The 25250-nt window shown below is 38.8% G+C and overlaps 1 protein-coding gene across 5 annotated transcripts in view; it reads right to left on the bottom strand.

Annotated features, from left to right (window-relative positions):
* Nucleotides 1-25250, bottom strand: part of GSAP (gamma-secretase activating protein) — a 102277-nt gene that overhangs the window by 58738 nt on the left and 18289 nt on the right. For 3 of the 5 annotated variants that reach the window (XM_055420702.2, XM_055420705.2, XM_055420706.2), the window contains exons 6-13: nt 23076-23164; nt 18605-18674; nt 17365-17414; nt 14089-14193; nt 13798-13857; nt 12577-12620; nt 11357-11442; nt 1291-1368 (exon numbers count right to left, since the gene is read on the bottom strand). In XM_055420702.2, coding sequence (XP_055276677.2) covers nt 1291-1368; nt 11357-11442; nt 12577-12620; nt 13798-13857; nt 14089-14193; nt 17365-17414; nt 18605-18674; nt 23076-23164 — 582 coding nt within the window. The remainder of the gene's footprint in view (nt 1-1290; nt 1369-11356; nt 11443-12576; nt 12621-13797; nt 13858-14088; nt 14194-17364; nt 17415-18604; nt 18675-23075; nt 23165-25250) is intronic. The other 2 variants (XM_088834113.1, XM_088834120.1) reach the window with 1 other exon arrangement.

The raw sequence follows: 25250 nt of genomic DNA, 5'->3' as shown, positions 1-25250 counted from the left end.
CTCAAGGCTCACTGCCACACTCTTGCAGTCATTAAGGCCCTTGAAGGCTTCTCTGAATCACTGAGGAAGCCCACTGTTAATCTAGTACACTCAGGGTAGTACTGGGCGTCACTTTCCATTCTTCTAACTCTTAATCATGGTTATTAGCTCTTAGTATGACTTTCAGAAAAGTTCTATTTACTGCCTTTAATTATTAACCATTTGAAAAAGGTATGAAAACATTCCACAAATATCAAACTTGTATTATTAAAGCATGCATATAGGTCTTCTGAATTTCCTTCTGTTTTCTTCATTATTAAGTTATTAAACATATTTTACTTTGATCTCTAACTTCTGAATGTAACATCAGGCATGGCTACAGAATAAAATCTGGTGTGACCTGGCATAATTTTTTTTTAAATCCTAATTTTAAATAATTTTAAGTCTACCCACAGTATTATACATAACTACTAATTTTAAGCAACTAAACAAGCAGAATAAATACTCTTTAGCATGGTTCAGGCTAAAATTATTAAAAGTCAATTTTAAAACTATTAAAGGGCACTCTGCTGTCAACTACAGAACTAGAAAAGATTGGACACTTTACTCCTCTCCTCCAGGCTGACTACTGACATAGCAATTTCTTGGGCCACAGACGTATGAAATGAAATAATTGTATCTTAGATCTAAGAGCTGTTAAAGTCTAAGGTGGTAGAAACTTTTTAAACTAAAACCTTATGTACCTTTGTAAGCTAAATCTATAGGTACCTTTCAATTAGTAATAATATAAAAATCAAAAACACACTATCAGCAAATACATCCCTTTGCATCGATCAATAGGCCTGGTAAAAAGATATAGGTCAGGAAAAAATATATATTACACAATATTATTTTTAAAATAATATAAAAATAATTAGCTAACAACACTCATCATTCATAAATTTCTTTCGTTCCGTTCCGTCGCTCAGTCGTGTCCGACTCTTTGCGACCCCATGGACTGTAGCCTACCAGGCTTCTCCGTCCATGGGATTCTCCAGGCAAGAATACTGGAGTGGGTTACCGTTTCCTTCTCTCTCCAGGGGATCTTCCCGACCCAGGGATCGAACCCAGGTCTCCCGCATTGGAGGCAGACGCTTTAACCTCTGAGCCACCAGGGAAGCCCAGAAATATGTATTATATAGGTATACAGATATATGATGTACTGATCAAATTTGTTATAAGGTAACAAACTTAAGGTAAAACTTTAAAATCTATATACTTTGCTATTTGGAAAAAATGATTATGTTAAAAAAAAGAATAAATGAAAAGTACCTTTATGAAAGTAAAACACTGAATATGTGATTTGTTCCCAAGAGTCAAAGTTCGGGCAGTAACATACACACAAACTTCCTAGAAGGAAGAAAGTATTTAGTAAAGCTTAAAAGAATCACAGACAAATAAAGTTTCCTAAGCTACTTAACCTTACTGCCATTCCTTTAGATGTTCTGCCTCAATTTACCTCATAGATTATTCCCAAATTCTAGAAATTAACTATTAACAAGTTGCTAAGAAATTTCAATTCAACAATTACTCAGCATACACTATATGCAATATATTGTGGTAGGCTATTGAAGCCTAGGAAAATGAAGAGAGACTTCCATATACGAAATCATGGGAGTCTGGAGAAGTTTACAAAGCTTCATGAGATTCTCCTTATATACATATCCTCCCCTGTGCTCTTTTTCAGTAGTTCTCCAGCCATTACTAATAGCTATGGACCCCAGTTGATCAAAAATATGTCTCCTTTTTACAGAAAGTTTCCAGTCTTATTATTTATTTACAATGGAAGGCAAACTGAGGCTATGAGAGCAAGTGGTGTGTGAGCCTGTTCCCACCTGTATTTGGGTCACTGAGGTCCATGGCCCAAGGTCACAGGAGAGCTCCTGGGATAGACTGATGAGCCCTGACCGCCCTCACTTAGCCCACCCCTTCAGAACAACCTCAGCCTGCCCAACCGCTTCAATGTGTAAAACTGTCCATCACGTCCAGCAGCTGCTGCCACCTGTACATCTGGGTAAATTCATCAGTGACTTACAGATGAGGGCATTATGCTCAGACTGATAATTCTATTCTAATGCTAGCATTTATGTGATCACCTGAAATAGGAGATTTCTAGGGCGGAAAGGAACTTGACAAACCTGGTTCTATTCCCAGAGCGAATATTAACTAGCTATGTGAACTCTATTATTATTCTACTTCAGTGAATCATTTCCTCTACCATACTCCACTAGAGTTCCTTTGTTAAAAATCATGGTAGGGAAAAAAGGTCCATTTTCCCTAAGAAGGCTATTTCAGGACATATTTAAGCATTCTGTTATAATATTTATCAGTTTTGACTCTTTGAATGATTTTTAAGATTGCAATATATTGTTAGAAATTCATTTTATTGCAATATTTTCAACATGAAATGACAAAATAGAGTAACTTTATCAGATTAAAAAAGGTAACAATTCTGTTAGATTCTAAATTACCGTTATGCTTAATGACCACACAATATTACCTTTCTTTAAAACTATAGAAGACTCACTAAGAATAAAACAATGCTACACTAAAGCATAAACAAAAATAGTAATTAAGAGTTACCAAAGTCCCATGTACCACTCTGAATATTTTCATATAGTAAACATTCTATATGTTTACTATAGAATGTAAACCTACTGGTTTATCCTGTTCTTTTATGTTCTATGATCACAAGGACAAAGACATTTTTAGCAGACAAGAGTTAAAACTTCAGCCTCTCTCTGATAATAAAGAAATAAGAATTAAAATAAGGTACCACATTTTTCCTTTAAAATTAACAAAGTTTTAAAAATCATAATCAATTCTGCCAATGGAAGAACAATCTCAAATAATAGTAATGAAAAGGTGAACTAGTACAACCTCTCTGAAAAACAGTTTTGCAGAGAATTAAATATATTCACATCTGTTGACCCAGCAACTGTTCTTTTAGGAATCTGTCCTGAGGAATGAGCATGAAATGTAAACAATATAAGGAAGATTATAATCTCCATTCTAGAAAAAAATCTCTACACACCATTCTTTAGAGAATCAAGGTTATTGTTTCCCTTGTTTTGAAGAAAGTTAACATGAGATGTAGAATAAACTTACGTAAAAACATACATTGAGAGCCATATTCAGATTTCATAGGAAGTATCTCCACACAGGTTGTAGCTTAGTCACCCTTCTCAATCCCAAAGGGGGAAAAAAGAGAGCAAGGGGAAACGGACTGTGCACAGGGTCTGCAAACCTATCCCACTCCTAGAATTTTCTCTGATAGTGCAAATGTTCTAAATCTGGTTCTAAATCTGGTAGCCATGAGCCACATGTGACTACTGAGCATTTAAAAGACAGCTACCGTGACTGACAAACTTGCTTTAAATTTTACTTAATTTTAACAACTTAAATAGCCACACGTGGCTAGTGGCTACCATACTGGACAACACAACTCTGGAGCACTGGTTCTCACCTCTGAAAGCACATTAAAGCTTCCTGAGCTCACAGATACCTAGGCTCCATTTGAGACCAACTAAATCAGAATCTCTGGGACTGATACTCAGGCATCAGTATTTTTTAAATTTGCCTGAATCATATTAATTGAAATCTCTAAGCCTCAGTTTCCTCATCTGTAAATAAGGAAAACATAGCACCTCCTTCGTATGGTTCTGAGTGTCAGATGAGATAATATGTACAAAGCTCTGGCAAAAAAGTTATATGTAGTCATAAAGGTTAGCTGCTATTATTATTACTCCAGAATAATTTTGCTGCTATTTATGAGTTGGGGGAAGTCAGAGTTTGGGGGGGAAAAAAAAAGCATGTTCTTAATGGTGTATCCAGTGATGTTTAATGAATATTCATCAATGATGAAGATAAAATCTCAAAGTTGGCTAGCCTGGGGGAAACCATTTGGACAATGAAAGCTATTATGGACAAAGTTTTCCAAGGGAAATTATCTCATTGTAAAAAGCTCTATAAAATGCTAAACAGAGGCCTAATTCTGGGAACTTGTGAAGGGCAACTCATAATTAAATGTGCAGGACGGAGAAGTTACACTTTTCACCCCTCACCACCTCCCAGTAGGTGGTGCACAAGAAAGAATTATAGCCACCGTGGACTCAGAACACACAGAGCATTCTAGGTACCACTTCAGGGTTGACTCTCAAGATAGGGAGTGCGGTCTTTCCTTTAGTGCTTCAGAAAGTCCGATTTGGGCTTCCCTGGCAACTCTGCTGGTAAAGAATCTGCCTGAAGTGCAGGAGATCCTGGTACAATTCCTGGGTTGGGAAGACCCCTGCAGAAGGGATAGGCTACCCACTCCACTATTCTTGGGCTTTCCTGGCGGCTCAGTGGGTAAAGAATCCATCCACAATGCAGGAGACCTGGGTTTGATCCCTGTCAGTAATCAATACAAAGAAATAGAGGAAAACAATAGAATGGGAAAGACTAGAGATCTCTTCAAGAAATTTAGAGATACCAAGGGAACATTTCATGCAAAGATGGGCACAATAAAGGACAGAAATGGTATGGACCTAACAGAAGCAGAAAATATTAAGAAGAGGTGGAAAGAATACACAGAAGAACTGTACAAAAAAGATCTTTATGACTCAGATAATCATGATGGTGTGATCACTCACACTCACCTATAGTCAGATATCCTGGAATGTGAAGTCAAGAGGCCCTTAGGAAGCATCACTACAAACAAAGCTAGTGGAGGTGATGGAATTCCAGTTGAGCTATTTCAAATCCTGAAAGATGATGCTGTGAAAGTGCTGCACTCAATATGCCAGCAAATTTGGAAAACTCAGCAGTGGCCACAGGACTGGAAAAGGTCAGTTTTCATCCCAATCCCAAAGAAAGGCAATGCCAAAGAATGCTCAAACTACCACACAACTGCACTCATCTCACACGCCAGGAAAGTCATGCTCAAAATTCTCCAAGCCAGGCTTCAGCAATACGTGAACCATGAACTTCCAGATGTTCAAGCTGGTTTTAGAAAAGGCAGAGGAACCAGAGATCAAATTGCCAACATCAGCTGGATCATCAAAAAAGCATGATCGTTACAGTAAAACATCTATTTCTGCTTCATTGACTATGTCAAAGCCTTTGACTATGTGTATCACAACAAACTGTGGAAAATTCTTCAAGAGATGGGAATACCAGACCACCTGACCTGCCTCTTGAGAAACCTGTATGCAGGTCAGGAGCAACAGTTAGAATTGGATATGGAACAACAGACTGGTTCCAAATAGGAAAAGGAGTACGTCAAGGCCGTATATTGTCACCCTGCTTACTTAACTTATATGCAGAGTACATCATGAGAAACACTGGGCTCGAGGAAGCACAAGCTGGAATCAAGATTGCTGGGAGAAATATCAGTAACCTCAGATATGCAGATGACACCATCCTTATGGCAGAAAGTGAAGAAGTAAAGAGCCTCTTGATGAAAGTGAAAGAGGACAGTGAAAAAGTTGGCTTAAAGCTCAACATTCAGAAAACTAAGATCATGGATCTGGTCCCATCATTCATGGGAAATAGATGGGGAAACAGTAGAAACAGTGTCAGACTTTATTTTCTGGGGCTCCAAAATCATTGCAGACGGTGACTGCAGCCATGAAATTAAAAGACGCTTACTCCTTGGAAGGAAAGTTATGACCAACCTAGATAGCATATTAAAAAGCAGAGACATTACTTTATCAACAAAGGTCCGTCTAGTCAAGGCTACAGTTTTTCCAGTAGTCATGTATGGATGTGAGAGTTGGACTATAAAGAAAGCTGAGGGCTGAAGAATTGATGCTTTTGAACTATGGTGTTGGAGAAGACTCTTGAGAGTCCCTTGGACTACAAGGAGATCCAACCAGTCCATTCTAAAGGAGATCAACCCTGGGTGTTCATTGGAAGGACCAATGCTAAAGCTGATACTCCAATACTTTGGCCACCTGATGTGAACAGCTGACTCATTGGAAAAGACCCTGATGCTGGGAAAGATTGAGGGTGGGAAGAGAAGGGGATGACAGAGGATGAGATGGTTGGATGGCATCACCGACTCAATGGACATTGATTTGGGTAGACTCCGGCATTTGATGACGGATAGGGAGGCCTGTAGTGCTGTGGTTCATGGTGTCAAAAAGTTTCTGACATGACTGAGTGACTGAACTGACTGACCCACTCCAGTATTCTGGCCTGGAGAATTCCATGGACAGTATAGTCCATGGGCTCGCAAAGAGTCGGACACAACTGAGCAACTCAGATAGGGTGTGCAGTCTTGCCTACAGTGCTTTAGAAAGTCCCTGATTCATTCTCCTATTGTTAAAAATATATTAGAAAAAACTATAGAAACTCATAATTCTAATTTATCAGTGGTCTGACATTAACAGAGCACTTTTGCCCACCACTAATTCTTATGATCAGCCTCATCATCAAGATTTTAACATTTACATCTCTGAAAGGTAGCAGATTTCATTTCTTAGGGCAGAAAAATTCAGGACAAAGATGCTTTCAAGAATGTAAGAAGTGATGGTGAAAGGACAAAGTAGTTCTCAATGACCAATATGGAACAACTGAAAAACAACTGTTATTACAGCATCAGCATGAATGTAACAGTTGAAATAAGTAGAGTGTGCAAAAGGTCCTGAGTCTACTGGCATTTCTTTCACGAACCATGTTTTCTGTTCTCCACACCAGTGGAAAACTAAGCTCCTTATTATAGAGGGAGCCATATAGGGATTAGACTATTTGCCCCTTTCTTCATTTGCTGAAGTAGGTATTTGTTTGTTTTAATCACAAAGTTTCAAAAGTTGTTTTTGAAAAGTAATTTAGGAAATACATGAACTGACAATTTATGAGTTGAAAATAAAAAGGGTGCTTGTCTTGGTTTATTTCATCTTAAATCTGAAAGCATCCCATTTGAAACAGGCTTATTTTTTCTGTTTCAAAGCTGACTGAAAAGCAAGGCTCCTAGACATCACTGAGAAAGGAAAATCAGGCTCTTTCACATCTTTTGCCAAATTGACTTAACATATCTTAAGATATGTCATAGATAGCCTGTTTATAAACTACTAATATTTGTGAGAAATTCCTGTGGGAATAAAATAAAACAGAATAAAATCTTCACAGAATAAAAGCCTAAAATGATTGTTTATATCCAACAGATTTAAAGTAAGCAGCAGGGAAGAACCAACCCTGGGGGCACCACATGAGCTCTGGATCCCATTACATCCCACCTTCTAAGCAAATTCACTCTACTAGTTATTTCTCTCTGCTGTATATTGTCATCTTTTCTTTTCCACTAAATATCCTATAAGCATTCAAACATACTACAGTCTCTACCATCTCAAAAAATAATACCTCCACAATCCCACTTCCCCATCCAGCTGCTGCCTCTCTTATGCATGCACATGTTGCTATAATTTTCAATTCTCACATGAGATTTCACCCAGCACAATCAAGATTTTACCTCAGTCACCCAGCACAAACTACACACAGTAACTTCCACACAGCCATACCCAATAGGCTCCATTTCTCACCACCTACTAAAAGTCACTCTTTTTTATGAAACCCCCTCAGCTCTTGGCTGCTATAACATCTCACTTGGTTTCCCTTTTCTCTCCGCATACTGTTTCCTTTTTCTTTGGATGTTCCACATAACCTTTGTATATTTATGTCCAGATCTAATTCCTAAACCTTCTCCCTTTTTTTGACCCTTTACTTGCATGAGATGAGTGCAAGTGTACAATAGTTTGAGCATTCTTTGGCATTGCCTTTCTTTGGGATTGGAAAGAAAACTGACCTTTTCCAGTCCTGTGGCCACTGCTGAGTTTTCCAAATTTGCTGGCATATTGAGTGCAGCACTTCCACAGCATCATCTTTTAAGATTTGAAATAGCTCAACTGGAATTCCATCACCTCCTCTAGCTTTGTTCGTAGTGATGCTTCCTAAGGCTCACACGACTTCACATTCCAAGATGTCTGGTTCCAGGTGAGTGATCACACCATCATGATTATCAGGGTCATGAAGATCTTTTTATATAGCTCTTCTGTGTATCCTTGCACCTCTTTTTAATATCCTCTGCTTGTTAGGTCCAGACCATTTCTGTCCTTTATTGTTCCACTGGTATCTCTAATTTTCTTGGAAAGATCTCTAGTCTTTCTATTGTTTCCTTGATTTCTTTGCACTGATCACTGAGGAAGGCTTTCTTATCTCTCCTTGCTATTCTTTGGGATTCTGCATTCAAATGGGTATATCTTTCCTTTTCTCCTTCGCCTTTTGCTTCTCTTCTTTTCTCAGCTATTTGTAAGGTCTCCTCAGAGAACCATTTTGCCTTTTTGCATTTCTTTTTCTTGAGGATGGTCTTGATCCCTGCCTCCTGTATAATGTCATGAACCTCCATCCATAGTTCTTCAGGCACTTTATCAGATCTAATCCCTTGAATCTATTTGTCACTTCCACTGTATACTTGTAGGGATTTGATTTAGGTCATACCTGAATGGTCTAGTGGTTTTCCCCACTTTCTTCAATTTAAGTCTGAATTTGGCAATAAGGAGTTCATGATCTGAGTCACAGTCAGCTCCAAGTCATGTTTTTGCTGACTGTATAGAGCTTCTCCAACTTCGGCTGCAAAAAATATCATCAATCTGATTTCGGTGTTGACCATCTGGTGATGTCCATGTGTAGAGTCTTCTCTTGTGTCTTCTCTTGAGCTTCTCTGATAGCTCAGTTGGTAAAGAATCCGCCAGCAATGCAGGAGACCTGGGTTTGATCCCTGGGTTGGGAAGATCCCCTGGAGAAAGAAAAGGCTATCCACTCCAGTATTCTGGTATTCTGGCCTGGAGAATTCCATGGACTCACAAGAGACTGACCCAGACTTGCCCGTGAGTATCCAGGAGTCTCTGGCGGAGGTGTGGGTCAGCTGTGGCCTGCTGCAGGGTTAGGGGCACTGGGTGCAGCAGTGTGTGCACAGGACCTTTTGAAGGAGGTCGCCATTATCTTTGTTACCTCCACCATAGTTTGGCCCAGGACAAATAACTGGGAGGGAACACAGCCCCGCCCACTGACAGAAAATTGGATTAAAGATTTACTGAGTATGGCTCCGCCCATCAGAACAAGACCCAGTTTCCACCTCAGTCAGTCTCTCCCATCAGGAAGCTTCCATAAGCCTCTTATCCTTCTCCATCAGAGGGCAGACAGACTGAAAACCACAGTCACAGAAAACTAACCACTCTGATCACAGGGACCACAGCCTTGTCTAAGTCAAAGAAACTATGAGCTACCCAAGGGCCACCCAAGACGGACGGGTCATGGTGGAGAGTTCTGACTAAACGTGGTCCACTGGAGAAGGGAATGGTAAACCACTTCAATATTCTTGCCTTGAGAACCCCATGAACAGTATGAAAAGGCAAAAAGATAGGAGACTGAAAGATGAACTCCTCAGGTCTGTAGGTGCCCAATATGCTCCTGGAGATCAGTGGAGAAACAACTCCAGAAAGAATGAAGAGACAGAGCCAAAGCAAAAACAACACCCAGTTGTGGATGTGACTGGTGATGTAAGTAAAGTCCGAAGCTGTAAAGAGCAATATTGCATAGGAATCTGGAATGTTAGCTCCATGAATCAAATTGGAAGCGGTCAAACAGGAGATGGCTAAAGTGAACATTGACATTTTAGGAATTAGTGAACTAAAATGGACTAGAATGAGTGAATTTAACTCAGATGACCATTATATCTACTACTGTGGGCAAGAATCCCTCAGAAGAAACTGAGTAGCCATCACAGTCAACAAAAGAGTCTGAAATGCAATACTTGGATGCAATCTCAAAAAAGACAGAATGATCTCTGCCGTTTCCAAGGCAAACCATTCAATATCACAGTAATCCAAGTCTATGCCCCAACCAGTAATGCTGAAGAAGCTGAGCTGAATGGTTCTCTGAAGACCTATGAGACCTTCTAGAACTAACACCCAAGAAAGATGTCCTTTTCATTATAGGGGACTGGAATGCAAAAGTAGGAAGTCAAGAGATACCTGGAATAACAGGCAAATTTGGTCTTGGAGTACAGAATGAAGCAGGGCAAAGGCTAATGGAGCTTTGCCAAGAGAACGCACTGGTCATAGCAAACACCCTCTTCCAACAACACAAGAGAAGCCACCCTCATCTCTTGCTAAAATCCTCCCATGGTCTGCGAGGCCCTACATGGCCTGGCCCCTGCCTTCCTCTTCAGCTCTCTCTCCCAATACTTATCCTATTGCTCACTCAACTGCAACTAGTCACCCTGTTCTTAGCTCACATACATCCTTCAAGTATCAAGGGAAATATTATTTCCTGCCCTAAATTCCCCAAGACTGGTTTATAGAGGGACTTACGGGCCTGAAGGAGACCCTAAATGGAGAGAAAACTATGGGATGCATTTTGAAAGAGTGAGGAGGAAAAGGAAGCAATTTTCAGGACTAAGAATGCATTGACTGAAGTAGAACATACTTGAACATACTATAACAGTATCTTTTATTAAACCTCCACTATAAGCTCTTATGGCTTCCTATAATTCTCATTCATAAAATGTACCATGATTCGATTCAAATACTATGTGTTCACTTACTTAATGTCCAACATCCGTACTAAGTAGTAACTTTCTATTAATGCTCCATAAGTGTCAGATGAATGAGTACCACATAATATGGCTTCAAATAAATGTAATTTTAGTCCAAGCACTACTTAACTCTAATAGTAACTGTCCACTCAAGTTGGAGTATTAAATATGGCTATTAGATTTAGTTATTAGAGTTGATTACTTAGATGATTATTAAAGTTAATGAGCAGTTTTTTCATAAGATTCATTGAATGTAATCATACTCCTCTCCTCTCATTTTCAGGCATTATTTTCCCCCCTCCCTATTTTCTATCTATAATAAACAGGTCTTAAGAGATGGAATACTGTACGCTCATAACTTGTATGTGAAGATCTGATTGTCAGCTCATAGGTTATAGCATGGCTCTGAAAGTAGCTAATCACATGGGTTTAGAACTTCAACATCAGTAAGCCAGACACAAAAAGCATCCCTCTCATTGTATGTTGTTTCTTTACAATGAAGCAGGTGAGAAAATGTAGCTTGATTAAATATGAACCCATCCCCTCTACTAGAGAAACAATGCAAAGAAAAACTTTTAGAACAATAGCTGGACTCTGGCTTCTTTTATACAGACAGAAAATGTATAAAATTACAGTGGAGAAGTTAATTTGGTATATAAATATTCACATGAACACTTATGCTCAGGATCCATATAGCTGAACAATGGCTAAATATATGGAACTCAAGTAAAATTAAATAAATTGACAAGTACAACCCGGTTCTACCTGTATGGTTGGTAAAAACACATAGGGTCAGGTGTTCGGATAATTCTTCTTGGTCTTGAAGATCACTATATCCAAAGTTGACAAGTCTAAGAACATAAAGGATAAGAATTTACAATTAAGTTCCCTCATAAAAGACATAACCACTATAATTTATCCACATGTCTCTGAGAAATTTAAGTAGATAATATGTCTTTTTGTTAAAATAAATAAGTAAAACAATAATTTTCAATCCTTGGTCCAGGAAGATCCCATACACTGCAGACAGCAACTAAGTCCATGCGCCACAAATACTGAGCTTGTGGTCTAGAGCCCAGGAACCGCGACTGCTGAGCCCTCATGCCACAACCACTGAAGCCATCATGCCCTAGAGTCTGTGCCCCACAAGAGAAGCCACCATAATGAGAAGCTACTTGCCACAACTAGAGAAAAGTCCACACAGCCATGAAGACCCAACACAGCCAAAAAATAAATAAATAAAATTATTTTTTAAAATACATGGTACATAAATGGCACGGTCCTGGCAATAGGGAAAAGGATACGCAATATTTCAACTTTTGTCTGATCTTAGAATAATGTTGATGCTACATTTCAAAATAAACAGAACTGAATATTCATATATGATAAAATAAAGCTAGTGAAATGTAGCATTTTGCAATTATCATTAATTCAGGAAGACTTTCATTTCTTTGCACTTATGGCCTTGATTCTATTTTTTCAAAAGTATCTCCTATTTTTACTAAATGTAAAATAGTCTGGGGGGAAAAGTCTTGCCTTTTGTATAAAAATGAAAACGGGGGGGAAAAAAAGCAATAGACTCAGCTGAGCTTTAAGTGAGTTGACCTGAGACATCCTCTTTGATGGCAACAAGAAAAGGGTTCAGATGCTTCATTCTAAACACAGAGCTCTCTGACCCTGACTCTGAATCTTTTTATTGAATTACAGAGCACTTCCACAGATCAAAAAACTGAAGATGCCCTATAGAAATAAATGGATAAGAAAATCAATATGACTGCCTTTACATGGAAAAACCCTGTGTTCATACTTGATAACATTGTTTATATTCCCTATAGAAAACAGGAACAGAAAAGATTACAAACACTCCCTCACACAAACAGAACATCAAATTATCCTTTTAGCAGTATATCACTGATTATGTTTAAATATAATCATTCTGTCCAGAAATGTCTATAAAAAACAATAATAATTTAGGAGTAACCTACTTGAATCCTGAGACACTTAATGATATATCCAAGGGTGCTTCAAACTGTCAAAAAATCAGGTGATAACAAAGCAAAAGATGACATTAGTTAAGTGATGATAGTTCTGGAAACCAGAGCAAACCTGACGACACTGTGCTTACATAATGATGAAGAGCTCCTTTAACTAGCATTATCTTCAGAGGTTATTTCACAAATCTACATAGAGAAAGTCCACTGGGAATATTCTGGAGTCTACACAAATCACAAGCTTGATGTATATTTATCAATCATAAATACACATCAAGATTTTGCTTCAGATTTGACTACCGTAGATGGATTGTGTAATAAGTCAGTTGCAAGGAGTAGGCTTTTATAGGACACAGATGATTGTTTAGGGAATGGAATCTTTAGAAAGAGAATGAGTGTGAGTCAAAAAAAGGGGGGGGGGGCAGGAGAAGTAAATGAAATTCTTATCATGGTATGATGTCAATCTGCATTAGACACCAATATTAATCCTAGCCAGGAAGAATAATAATGTTCTATCACAGATAAAGATACTTATGACTCCTCACTACAATGATACTTCTCACTACATTCCAAATACTTTTCCAGGAGTGATTCTAGATTTTTACTAATTAAATTATATCCTCTCATCGACTTTAGACTCAATCCACCATCCTCACACATCCTTTTGGATCAAATGACGTGTAATCATGTACTACTGAGCACACCTACCACATACTACCTCCTACTAAATACTATCTCCTGCTAACCCTCACTCTTACTATGTTTCTTTATTGTGAAGCATTCACTTAGCAGAAATTCCCTGTCTGTGCTTTTCTAATCAGCTATATTAATTGCATTTACTATAAAGCTGAAGCTTTGAGCTGACAGGAACTATTTTACTTGCTCTTACAAGCTATTAATACGTGATCAAGAATGCTAAAATGCTCTTTATGATAACTTTCATTAAAAAAGAGTAATGGTTAGTATAAGGGCTTCCCTTGTGGCTCAGCTGGTAAAGAATCCACCTGCAATGTGGGAGACCTGGGTTCGATCCCTGGGTTGGGAAGATCCCCTGGAGAAGGGAAAGGCTATCCAGTCCAGTATTCTGGCCTGGAGAATTCCATGGACTGTGTAGTCCACAGGGTCATAGAGTCAGGCATGACTGAACAACTTTCACACAAATCACAAAATGGGTATAAAATTTCACCATATTGCCCAGTCATTTTCCAAACTTACCATTAAGTTAAAGTGCTCATCAGCATAAAACTGGATGCATTTTAAGACACTCCTTGATTTCTAAAAGAGAAAACAGAGTAAGTGACAAATTAAGGGAAAAAAAAATCACCAAAGAGAGAGAGAAAAGGAAGCAACCAAACAGCAAACATTAATGAAAATCTTCATTATTTGTAATAAACTTTGACTGACTGCTCTCATCAATGAAAATGAAGTAATTAATAAATTACAATAATGATAATGTCAAAATTAAAACACTCCCATAATAAAGAGAGCCAGTGGACTAGTTTTTACCTTCAGAACAATATAGTACAATCTCTGCTCTGACATATCCCACTGAGCCCAAACAAAATCTTCGGCTACTCTCTCTTTTGGGAGATGGCCAGAATTTTTAATTACCTAAGGAGGCAAAGAGATTTTAGAAATAAATAACTGTTTTAAAGGAGAACATATCTGGGTTTCATAATTATTTTGAATATTCTATCTTTATAATACATGCAAATATTTCCACAGTTAATTTTTAGTTGCCCCCTACTTCCAACACATACACATAGAAACTCTTCCCAAAAAAGATTTAAGGTATCATTCCATTACTTGCTCTTCACAACACTCTTCAATAAAGAGTTTTAATCTTGTTCTTAGTTAGGCTGGGGCTATTGAAGGCAAAGCCACACCTATCACAAATCAACAGCTAGGCAAATAGAAGATTCAAAGCTTCCTATTTTGGACATAACACACTCAAGTATCTGCAGTCTAGAGGGCTTTACTACCAAAGGTTGACTGTGAGGACAAGGGAAGACTCAAGCCTAGGAGAGGGGAGTACTGCGCAAGAATCCTAGACCTGCCATAAACCCTTCATGTGGCTTTGGTCATGGTCCTAACCTGTCCATCTTCTACAATGACTATGATGATACTGCCCATTTCTCAGCAATACTTAATTATTCACCCTTCAAGATCCAGCTGAGGCATTGCCTCCTGTACAAAGCCTAACTTCACCTCCCAATATGAAGGCAAAGCTCCCCATCTCTGTATTTCTATGTCACCTTGGCACGCTTCTATCACATTTATACTTTAATTAATGCTATAAGTCTACCCCAATGAGTATGCACTCTTCTACAACACCTTTATGTTTTCAATGACTTGACCATTTCTAGTATGCAGTAGTACTCAAGAAATACTTGTCAAATGAAGGGAAAGGAAATAAGGTATGCAAGGGTAAATGGATGAAGAAATGCTAAATGTAATACAAGGAATTAAGAGTTCATTTTCCTCAAAATGCTCAACAAGCAAAAGTCATCTATACTGGGACAGGTAAGTAAAGAACGAAGACAAGTTGATGTAGGAGAATGAGGAAAAAAAGGGATGGACCTTTTTTTGATGGTCTGATGAACCATCAGAATGGTCCATATTTGTACCTAAACCCTCTCTAATCTCAAATGGGATTTCTCCCCTGAGGCTAAGTTGGAACTCAAGGGAGGCACAGGGCAAGCAGAATCATACACCTCTATTTCTGTTTGCCTGGTTCCATCACATTTGCTGGAAAAAGATCCAAGAGTACTTATCTGACTCTTAACTTTGGGAAACCCATCTTGTTTCCATCTGATGGAAACCCAGGTTCATATAGCAGTTCTTCCCTCTCCAGAGTTACCTCACCTGTGTGAGTCTACATGGTTGTATTTCCTGAAAATGCTGGGATAAATATAATACCACTACTTTTATATAGGGATGTTAGGGTTGTTAGAGGGGTTCTAGGTTGGTACAGGGTTGTTATATAGGGATGTTAGCAGTGCCTCACAGAAGGGCACACGCGGAGGAAGGTGTGCTGGGGCTGTATCATCTTGGCCAGAAGAATCCTTCCTGGGCTTCTGACAAGTGCCTCCTGGCCTCACTCTCCTGGCAGTGTCTCTCACAACTCCCAACCCCTCTTCTTACCAGCAGTCCTCTGTCTGTATCCATTTCCAGTTCCTGACTCCAATCTGTTTATTTAACTATCTCCAAATCCTCACTGATGGTTTTGGGATTTTGCACCTTGGTCCTTCCTCTCTGGCCTGACCACTTCCAACCACTGGCCTCGTCTTTGCCCTCCCATCCATCTGGGGCCCAGAGCTCTAGTCATACATTTTCTGGTCATTTCCCAGCCAGGCCTCTTGATTTTAGGCTTTCGATCATAGATACACAATTAACAAATGCCATTTCTCATTTCAATTTTGTTCACATAATTTAAAATTAAAATCAGAGAAAGAGTATTCTGATGTAGACTATTTAAATATTGAAGGAAATCATTTTAATATCAGTAACATCACAAAAACTGTTGAGATAAAAGACAACCTAGCAAAAATATACACAAGAATATAACTAAACAATTTTCAGAAAAATAAATTCACATAGCCAATAAGTGTAGAAAATGTTCAAATTCAACAATATTAAAGGAAATACAAACTCAAATAATAATGTTCAGTTCAGTTCAGTTCAGTTGCTCAGTAACAACTTAAACCCATCAAACTGGATTTTTTAAAAAGGGAAATACATCTATTACTGGTATGGATAGAGGGAAATGGTACTTTTATGTTTTCCTTGCAAAACTAAATTGTTACAAGTCTTCTGGAAACTAATCTGGCAAAATGTGTTGAAGTTTATTAAATGCATATAACCATCAACCCACTTATCCATCCCTGAGGGTTTAACCCAAAGAAGCATGTGTACCAAACATATAAAGTTAAAAACATTTGAAACGATTTGTAACGTAAACAAATAAAAGGGGGGAAAGGGCAATCAAGTGAATATCCATCCATGGAAGAATGGTGACAAAATTGTGTACATCCACGCCAGGGACTGTTTGCATTTCTGAAGACAGTGAACTAAGCTACTCTAGGTTGCTTGGCAGTAATTCCACAAAGTTGAATAAGGAAAGAGTGAATAATAAACAAACCCCTGGGTGTATCAGGGTGGGGATGTGAGACACAGAGGTATGGAGAAAAGTATGAAAAGATACACAATACACATGGTTGTGAACAAAAGTTAGAGGTAAAGAGTCAAGGGGGATGTGGAAAACAAGCAAAAAAGAAAAGAAAACTGAACTGTATAGAACCTCAGCTTATATGCTATTATCTCATTTATTATATGCATGAATATGTATACATGTATACAAATTAAGAGAAAGAAGTCATATCTCTGTTTGGAAACCTACAGGGATACCCCTGATATATTAAGCAAAAGCAAAGGCAGCAAATTAATATTTATACTATGAATCGATTGCAGTAAAAGCAGCTGAATCCCAGTAACTGTGCACTGAATCCTGAGCAAGGTACAAGGCATGGAAGCATCACACAAGGCTGTCATCAGTTATCTCAGGAGACTGATTGGCGGGGTGGGGGTGAGATAGGTATGAAGGAGATAATCAACTCCTTCGTGTATCTTATATTATTTCACATGCTATAACAACCAATCTATAACCTGAAAGACATCAAGTAAGGTAGAATATTTCCATAACATTAATACATCCTTAATAGTCTAGAAATGCTACTCTTTATGGGGAAAAACTCTGAAGCAAAAGGAATTTCAAATGTTTACCACTCGATTTCCATCTTCTTGGACAACTTGGATATGAAATTGTTCAATATCTTTTAAAAAAGAAAACAGAAAGACAGTTTAACCTTCATGAAAAATATGAGTACTTTTTTTCAACCCAACAGTTATGAACTTTTTATATATATATAAAAGCAAAGCAGATTAAACAAATGGCTGAAAAATAGTATTATCACAGATGGCAATCTCACAAAAAGGTTCAAAACAGAAACCCACCTTTCTCCACCCTCCCTTTACAGTCTGTCTAGTCCAGCATTTACTCTGCTCCCCAATACCAACAACACATGAAGCATTTAACTCTGCTACTCCCCTGGGTTAGCTGAACAAGTGTTTCCCTCCCCAATACCATCAGTCTTATATAGGGCTAATAAGGGCTCATTTGGCAGGGTTTATCTTCAATTTCCAAATACCAAATACCTCTTTATATGAAAACATCATATAGAAAACTCATTATGCCAGATATTAGGGGAGGTACTTTTACAGGGGTCATTAACAGAACACTATAAACACTTTATTGATGTATAGATGGACCATTTTTCTCCGTAACCAGTTTACATTGAGCCATATGTATCTTCTGTTGGTTCTAGTTACAAAAATGTGAGATACATAATTGGGCAAGAGTATAGGAAGTGAACACAAACCAAATCTTCAGTCTTGTCCCTCCAATTACAAATCAGCTGCTTCACCTCATAACAAGAAAGATGGCTTCCTAGATAAGATGCATCAGTGAATTTTGTCCTTTCTCTGTCCCTCCTTCTACTTGAAATCATCATTAAAGGATGTCCCAATCTTATCTCCCTCTACCTGAATTTGACCAAGTCACTATGTATCCTCGAGTTCTGCCATGGATTTCTTCTAGCTTCTAATACCGCTCCCTCTGTCCATCCAAGCCTTTTTCCTTACATTATAGTTTCAACTGTGATAGACATCCTAAAGAAGGATGGACTAAAGAAGACAAAAATGACTGTTCTACAAACATTCTACCGTGTGCCCAACCTGGAAATCCATGTTTGCAGAAGCCCATCACATATGGAGACAGAACCCAAGAGAACAAGTGAGGCAGAGAGAAAGTCCTTCCACAGGAGCCCGAGATCTCCAATGCACATCAAAGTCAGTGGACTCTTGGATTGGCGAGTGGACAGTTAGAAGCTTCATCACCTTCTATGCTTCACTAGGAGACATGCTGTTCACGAAGTCCCCATGGAAAACCTAAAGATACACTTACATTTCTCTTCTGAAAGTAGTAACAGATGATTCTTTGGTTGAGGGCGACTTTCAATATGCGGGTAGAGGAACTGTAAAAAGGAAATTAAAGTCATAGGCAACTACCTTGCTTACACAGTTATTTCAAAAGTTATGTTCAATTATTGTGCTACCACATACCATAGAAGGGAGTGGGAACCACAAAATAGTTTAGGCAAATCACATTCATACACACACACTATAGATGGAAACAAGGAAGAAAAAGGAAAACTTTCAGGAGCTCGGTTTTACAGGAGGGGATTGATGGCAGGTCTGACACAATTCCTTTAAACAGTAAGGCTAAACTGTAAGCCATTCCTAGGGAAGGTGCTTCCTATTTGGAATGTGTGATTCTGAAGTCAATCAAAAACAATATCAATAAACAACATTTGAACAGAAAGTTCCATTTCACAAACACCAAAAAAGAGGGATCGATAACAATTTCTTAAGCAGCTAAACCTAGTGTTTAATTTGAGAGTCAAGTAAACAAACTCTCCACGACAACTTCCAAAGTCTCACATCCGAGAGACAAAGCACAACAGAACCAGGGACTTTCCAGGAAAGGACAGTGAGTCACAGTGTGGCATGTGGTGGAAGATTTACCTCAAAGTATTCAATGACTGCCACTGGAAGAAAAGGCCTGATCCAGCCCTTCCTCCTCCTCCGTGCCTGCCCTTATTTGTCAGCCCACAGGACAAAGCAGGCAGCCAGAAACACAAGGCCTGACACCATCAGCTGTGATAATGAGGGGAACCTGGCCATGGGATGACTCCAGTGACTTAATTCCTTCATCATTATAAGAGTAACTATAAATCTGAAGTTTCACTTTGCAACATGAAAGACAGCTCACTAGGTCCACTGGCTAATTTTGGGTTTTCCTTCCAAACTTGAAAGCATAATAAAAGAACAGAACTTTTCAAGTCCCTGTTTTACAGCCTACAGCCTTTCTAAAGACTAGGGAAATTTTTGACAAAATATGTTACATGGTATCCTAACTTTTCATAATGCCAAATTAGAATAGATCTCGTCAACTTTTTAAAAGATTTATCTTTTTTTTTTTTTTGGCCACACTGCGGCATTCAGGATCTTATTTATCCAACCAGGCATTGTAGCTGTGCCCCTTGCAGTGGCAGCTTGGCGTTTTAACCACTGGACCACCAGGGAAGTCCCTAGAATTGGTTAACTTTTAAAACTGCTTGTAGTCATTTCCCTTTGAGAAAAACAAAGCATTAACTATATACCATTCTTCACAGCAGGGCTTCCCCAATGGCTCAGAGGTAAAGAATCTGCCTGCAATGCAGGAGACCCAGGTTTGATCCCTGGGTAGGGAAGATCTTCTGGAGGAGGAAATGGCAACTCACTCCAGTATTCTTGCCTGGGAAAAAGCCCATGGGTAGAGGAGCCTGGCGGGCTACTAGGCCATGGGGTAGCAAAGAGTCAAACACGACTGAGCAACTAAGCACACACACACACACATTCTTCACAGCAATAAACTCAAAACTGTAAAATAGAAAGCAGTTCAAAATTCAGCTGAGAGAAGAATATAGAACTTATTTCTGCTGATTTGTGAAACTGTGTACATCAAAAAGTATACTTTGTGTCCTGGAGTTGTGGAGAAGCAATGATGAGTTTTCACGCAGATAATGGAAGAGCAAATACTCAATGCCTCAAAATAAGGAAAAACTACAGATTTGGTGTCCCCTGGGTCTCCAGAGGTGACCAGGACCCTCTGGCTTAGGGCTATGACCTAAACTAAGGTGATGACCAGTTTTAAACCTTTGCCTGGACTCTGTGAAGCAATCACGATTTTAAAAGTTCCACTCAGGTGGTTGTTTTTCTTTCTAATTTGAGGCAACCCTAGAGCAAGGCCTACAAGTGAGAATATACATAAGACAGGCTTCAGACACAGCTCTACAAAAGCACGCAACGATTTTGGAGATTTTGTTTTGTTTGCTTTGTGAGTAGGAATCTATATAGACTATATTAGAAAAATAATTATTTTTATAAATATAAAGCTAGATTGTGATCATTAATATTCATTGATGGAAGGTACATACTATAGGCATGTGGACATGGACAGTGTCCATGTAATTATCCAATGAACTATCTGGAAGGTACAATCATGCCGGTGGGGAACTCTACAAGGGTCCCAGATTGAGATCCGGACTCCACTCACTACTGTCCTGAAGAAATTTCTTCATGAAGGCTGCACAGGTAGAGGGAAAATGTACCACTGGAAATCATCATGGGTGTTTTGGAAAGAAAAAGGAAATAGGTCACAGGGTAGGACCAAATTTTGTGGACAACGAATGGTGTTTCCCTAAAGAAGAGCAGAATGGAGAGAGGGTGAAGGTGGGGATTTGCCATGGGTGGAAGCTTGGAGGAGTTTCTTTCTTCAGAGGCCTGAGCATGAGAGCAGGGAGCAGGGCTCGGGACTGGATGGACCAAGATGAGTGTGGGTCTACTTCATATGGTGGGGGTGCAATCATGCACCTTGCATTTTTAATTTTTTTAATTAAGATAAAATACACATAACAACATTCACTATTCACAGTTTTCACTATTCATAATACAATTCAGTATTTTTAAAATATATTCAGAGTGTTATGCAACTATATATTTGTAAGACCTTTTTCCTTCCTACACTCTGATTACCCATCCTTCAATAACATCATCATTGCCTACACAGCCCTGGATAAAAATGGTAAAGAAACCAAAAGAACATGCCAGAAAAGGGAAGTGTCCCACAGTCACCCCTGCACTGAGGACAGTGTAAATAAACAGAGTGGATTCCTGGGGGAGGGAATGTAGCTTAGAAGTTCCAGGCCCGGCCCCGTCTGGCAGCAAGCAGCGGCCCAGAGAGAAGCCAGGAGTGAGTAGTGGCGAAATGCACAACTGCAAGGACTGGCTGCCAGTGGACAACCAGGCACATGAGAGACAACCCGTTCTCCCAACACAGACTGCCAGGGGGAGACCCAAGGTCAGAGGCTGAGAACAGGTAGGGTAGTGGGAGGCTACACAAGGTAATGCTCATGCAACCCAGCAGGAACGAGGGTAATCGATTCTTGTTCTCAGTGATCGTTACATTCCATCGTGCCTGCATCAGTGCTTAATTGTTTTCGATTCTTTTGTGAATTCATGGACTGTAGTCCGCCAGGCTCCTCTGTCCATGGGATTCTCCAAGCAAGAATACTGGAGTGGGTAACCATACCCTTCTCCAGGGGATCTTCCCAACCCTGGGATCAAGCCTGACTCTCCTGCATTGCAGGATTCTTTACTTTCTAAGCCACCATGGAAGCCCTATGTTCCATAAGCTCACCACAAACACTGAACTCTGAACCACTGTTCCCAAGGGAAATAGTGATAAAAGCTCCTATGAGCCTCTAGCTACAACATTTTTGTCAACAAAATAAAACAAAACTTGGTCTGATGTGTGTCCCTATTTAAAGACATTGTGGGACTTCCCTGGTGGTCCAGTGGCTATGACTCCACGCTCCCATTATAGGGGGACCAGGTTTGATCCCTGGTCAGGGAACCAGGACCCACATGTTGCAACGAAGAGTGTGCACACTAAAAAGATTCCGTATGCTGCATCAATGATCAAAAGCTCTGGCGTGCCACAACTAAAGATACTGTTGATTTGCTAGCAGTGAACTCAGTCAGCTGCACTATAAACTAATGCCTAACTGAAGTTTATCTAATGAACACACATATTTTCTCTGTAAAGTATATAGCAGCCTTTTTGCACTTAGAAACATGAAACACTACTTCAACAATACACTTGGAGGACATGTTAAACATGAAATCAACTGCCAAAGAGTGTGAAAAACATGGCATTAAGTTGACTATGAAAACAATGTTTGTTTATAGTCTGAGAACTGAATCTGAAAGGCAGGGTCACCTTGTTCTGCCTCAGCTGGGAACATGTACATTGGGCAACAAATTTTCACATGTGTACCAACGACTGATTTGGGGGTTACAAATGAATTTTAGTGGGTAGCAGAATTTGCAAATTCTATGTACCAGTAATGAGGACTGACTATATCTAAGTCTGTTTGTGTTATACACACAGTGCTTCTGCATCAGTGCATAGAGTTGAGAAATTCAGGGATTAATTATGTCATTTAAACACAGGTATTTAACCTGTCAACTCTATGAAACATTAGATAAGCCATTTTCAAAGTTCCTTTCAATGTGTTTTGATAGTCAATATTTTATCATGTAAAAACATCTATTATATCAAACAACCATGATGTAATAGAAACAGAGAGCTAGGTTTGAATTTTGATCTCCATGTTTGAGAGGGAAGAAGTGTTCGTTCCAGCCATACCCATTCACTGGATTATTCTGAGGATTAAATGTCATAATGTGTATGAAAACACTTTTAACACCACTGTCTCTAGGTTTCATGCCTTTTGATTAAAGAGATAAAGGATAAAGATATGCTCACTTACCTGTACCCAAATATAGCTATCCACTGCTTTTAAAACCTTCACATTGTTAATGGGGTGGATCTCAACCAACAAAGTTAAGCACTTTGATCCTATAAAGTAAAGGATGCTTTTAATAATAGCAAAATCCAGAATATTACACATTACTCTTCCACATAGGCCTGAACTTTGAAAATGTAAAATGCATTACTTACTGTATTAGTAACTCCACAAACAAAAGCAGTTATCTTAAAATTGAGACTTCTTAAAACCACAAATAGATACAGAAAACATCATAAAGGAGAAGTCAACGTACATGGAGTGAGAAACAAGTTCCCACCCATTTCTCAGCTATTTTTACCATCACTTCATGGGCCCTCTCAGCTTTTAAGTCTAAACAAATACATCTCAGTTCAGTGTAACTACAATTCTGTAGCACAATGGCAAATACTATTTGTGTAGGAAAATATAAAGATTTCTGATGAATGAATGTGTTCGGGTTGACAGCAACTAGGTCAGGGACTGGGCTTCCCTCAGGAAGGGTGGAGCTGCATGGATACAGACTCACTTATTTCCTTATGTCACATCTGAGCAAATGTCATTAAAGATAGTAATTAGGAGGAAGCTTTGGACACAGGCTAGAATGGGGTTACCACAGATATTCAAATTTAGACCAAGAGTTTCCCTCCTCAGAAAAGGAGTTGCCTTATATTTGAGTTCTTAAAACAGCTCTAATATTCTCATGTGCTTTCTCAATGACTTTACTTTGAGTAATAATTTACAACTTGGGGATGGCACAGCAGCCTGGAATTGAATCAATGCCAGTTTTCACTATTTAAGAAAGCAACCTAACAGTATTGTTTTATGTCAAGAAGAAAAAAATGTAAAGAATATAAAATATTTTCTGGGATATTGCCTCACATTTTCAAGAACTGGGTATTTCTATAAAAATACATTTTAGAGTTTACTGAAAGCAAAACAGTGAGTGAGTTATTATGTGGGATCACAAATACACAACAACAAACAAAAAATCAAAAGCAAATGTTGTTTGGTCGATGGGTACTTAGAATAAAAATTCCAGTGACAGGTCATTCACGATTCAAGAGGGCTGTATACTTCTAATACCTGAGACAAGGTAAAGTGAGATGCTTTGGGAGTCTGCTTGATGACTCAAAAATAGCTCTAAGAATAAGAAATATTGATGTCAAAGATACTTGTGAAGAAAAATAGACTGTGAAATGTGGGAATGACAAAAAAAAAAGCAATTTTCCTTATTGTCTTAAGTATATATAACTAATTTAATACAGTAAATAGTACAAGTTGATATTTGACTATTTCATCTCTTGCCCCAAAAGTTTATATATTCCAACTAGGGGAAAAAGCTTTTTAGGGGGAAGATGGGGGAATCTTCTCATTGGAAAAATAACAAATCACCCATATTCAGCTTTTTTGTCAATGAATCTGTTCCCAGGTGAGATTATCAGCTAAAATCACTTACCTTTAAAATGGGAGGCTTATCGAGGGCAGGGCAGAATTCATCTTCCTACACTAATTTCTCTAGGGCAGCCCAGATACTTAATATAAGTAGCTTAATGAAAAGAGGAATTGGACAAACAGAAATGCCTCTCAATAACATACCATGTGCTTTCACAGTGTAACGGGAAGCACTCGAATAGGATTCTAGAGATATGAATTCTAGTTTAAAATCTATCACTAACCTGATATTTATACTTCAATAAGTCACAAAGCTTTCCTAGGACTTGGTGCTTTGTTTTTAGTTTATTTTTGCTTTTTTTTTTTTTTTTTTGGCCACACTGAGCGCAGCTTGCAGGATCTTAGTTTCCCAACCAGGGAATGAACCCGGGCCCCAGCAGTGAAAGAGCCAAGTCCTAACCACTGGACTGCCAGGGAATTACCAGTGTTTTGTTATTTAAAAAATAAAGTGAAAAACTACAGAATCAGATTATTTCCACAATCACTTTCAGCCCTAAAATCCACAGTGATTCCATGAAGTGCTTAAAGTTGTCTTAAGAATTCAGAGAATCCAGGTATCAGTGGAACCTGGGAGTACACCACTGAAAGGCAAGACAGACCCGGCAGGACACCGATGCTCTAGGGAGCCGAGCAGCAGGACCAAAAGGGACAGCATGGATGGACCTCAAGGCATTATGCTAAGTGAAGCAAGTCATATCAAGAATG

Source organism: Moschus berezovskii, chromosome 3 (assembly GCF_049115385.1).
Source record: "Moschus berezovskii isolate FMDL1 chromosome 3, NW_MosBer_1.0, whole genome shotgun sequence".
Taxonomy (NCBI): domain Eukaryota; kingdom Metazoa; phylum Chordata; class Mammalia; order Artiodactyla; family Moschidae; genus Moschus; species Moschus berezovskii.
The sequence above is the reverse complement of the archived record's forward strand: the minus strand, read 5'-3'. Positions and strand labels throughout refer to the sequence as shown.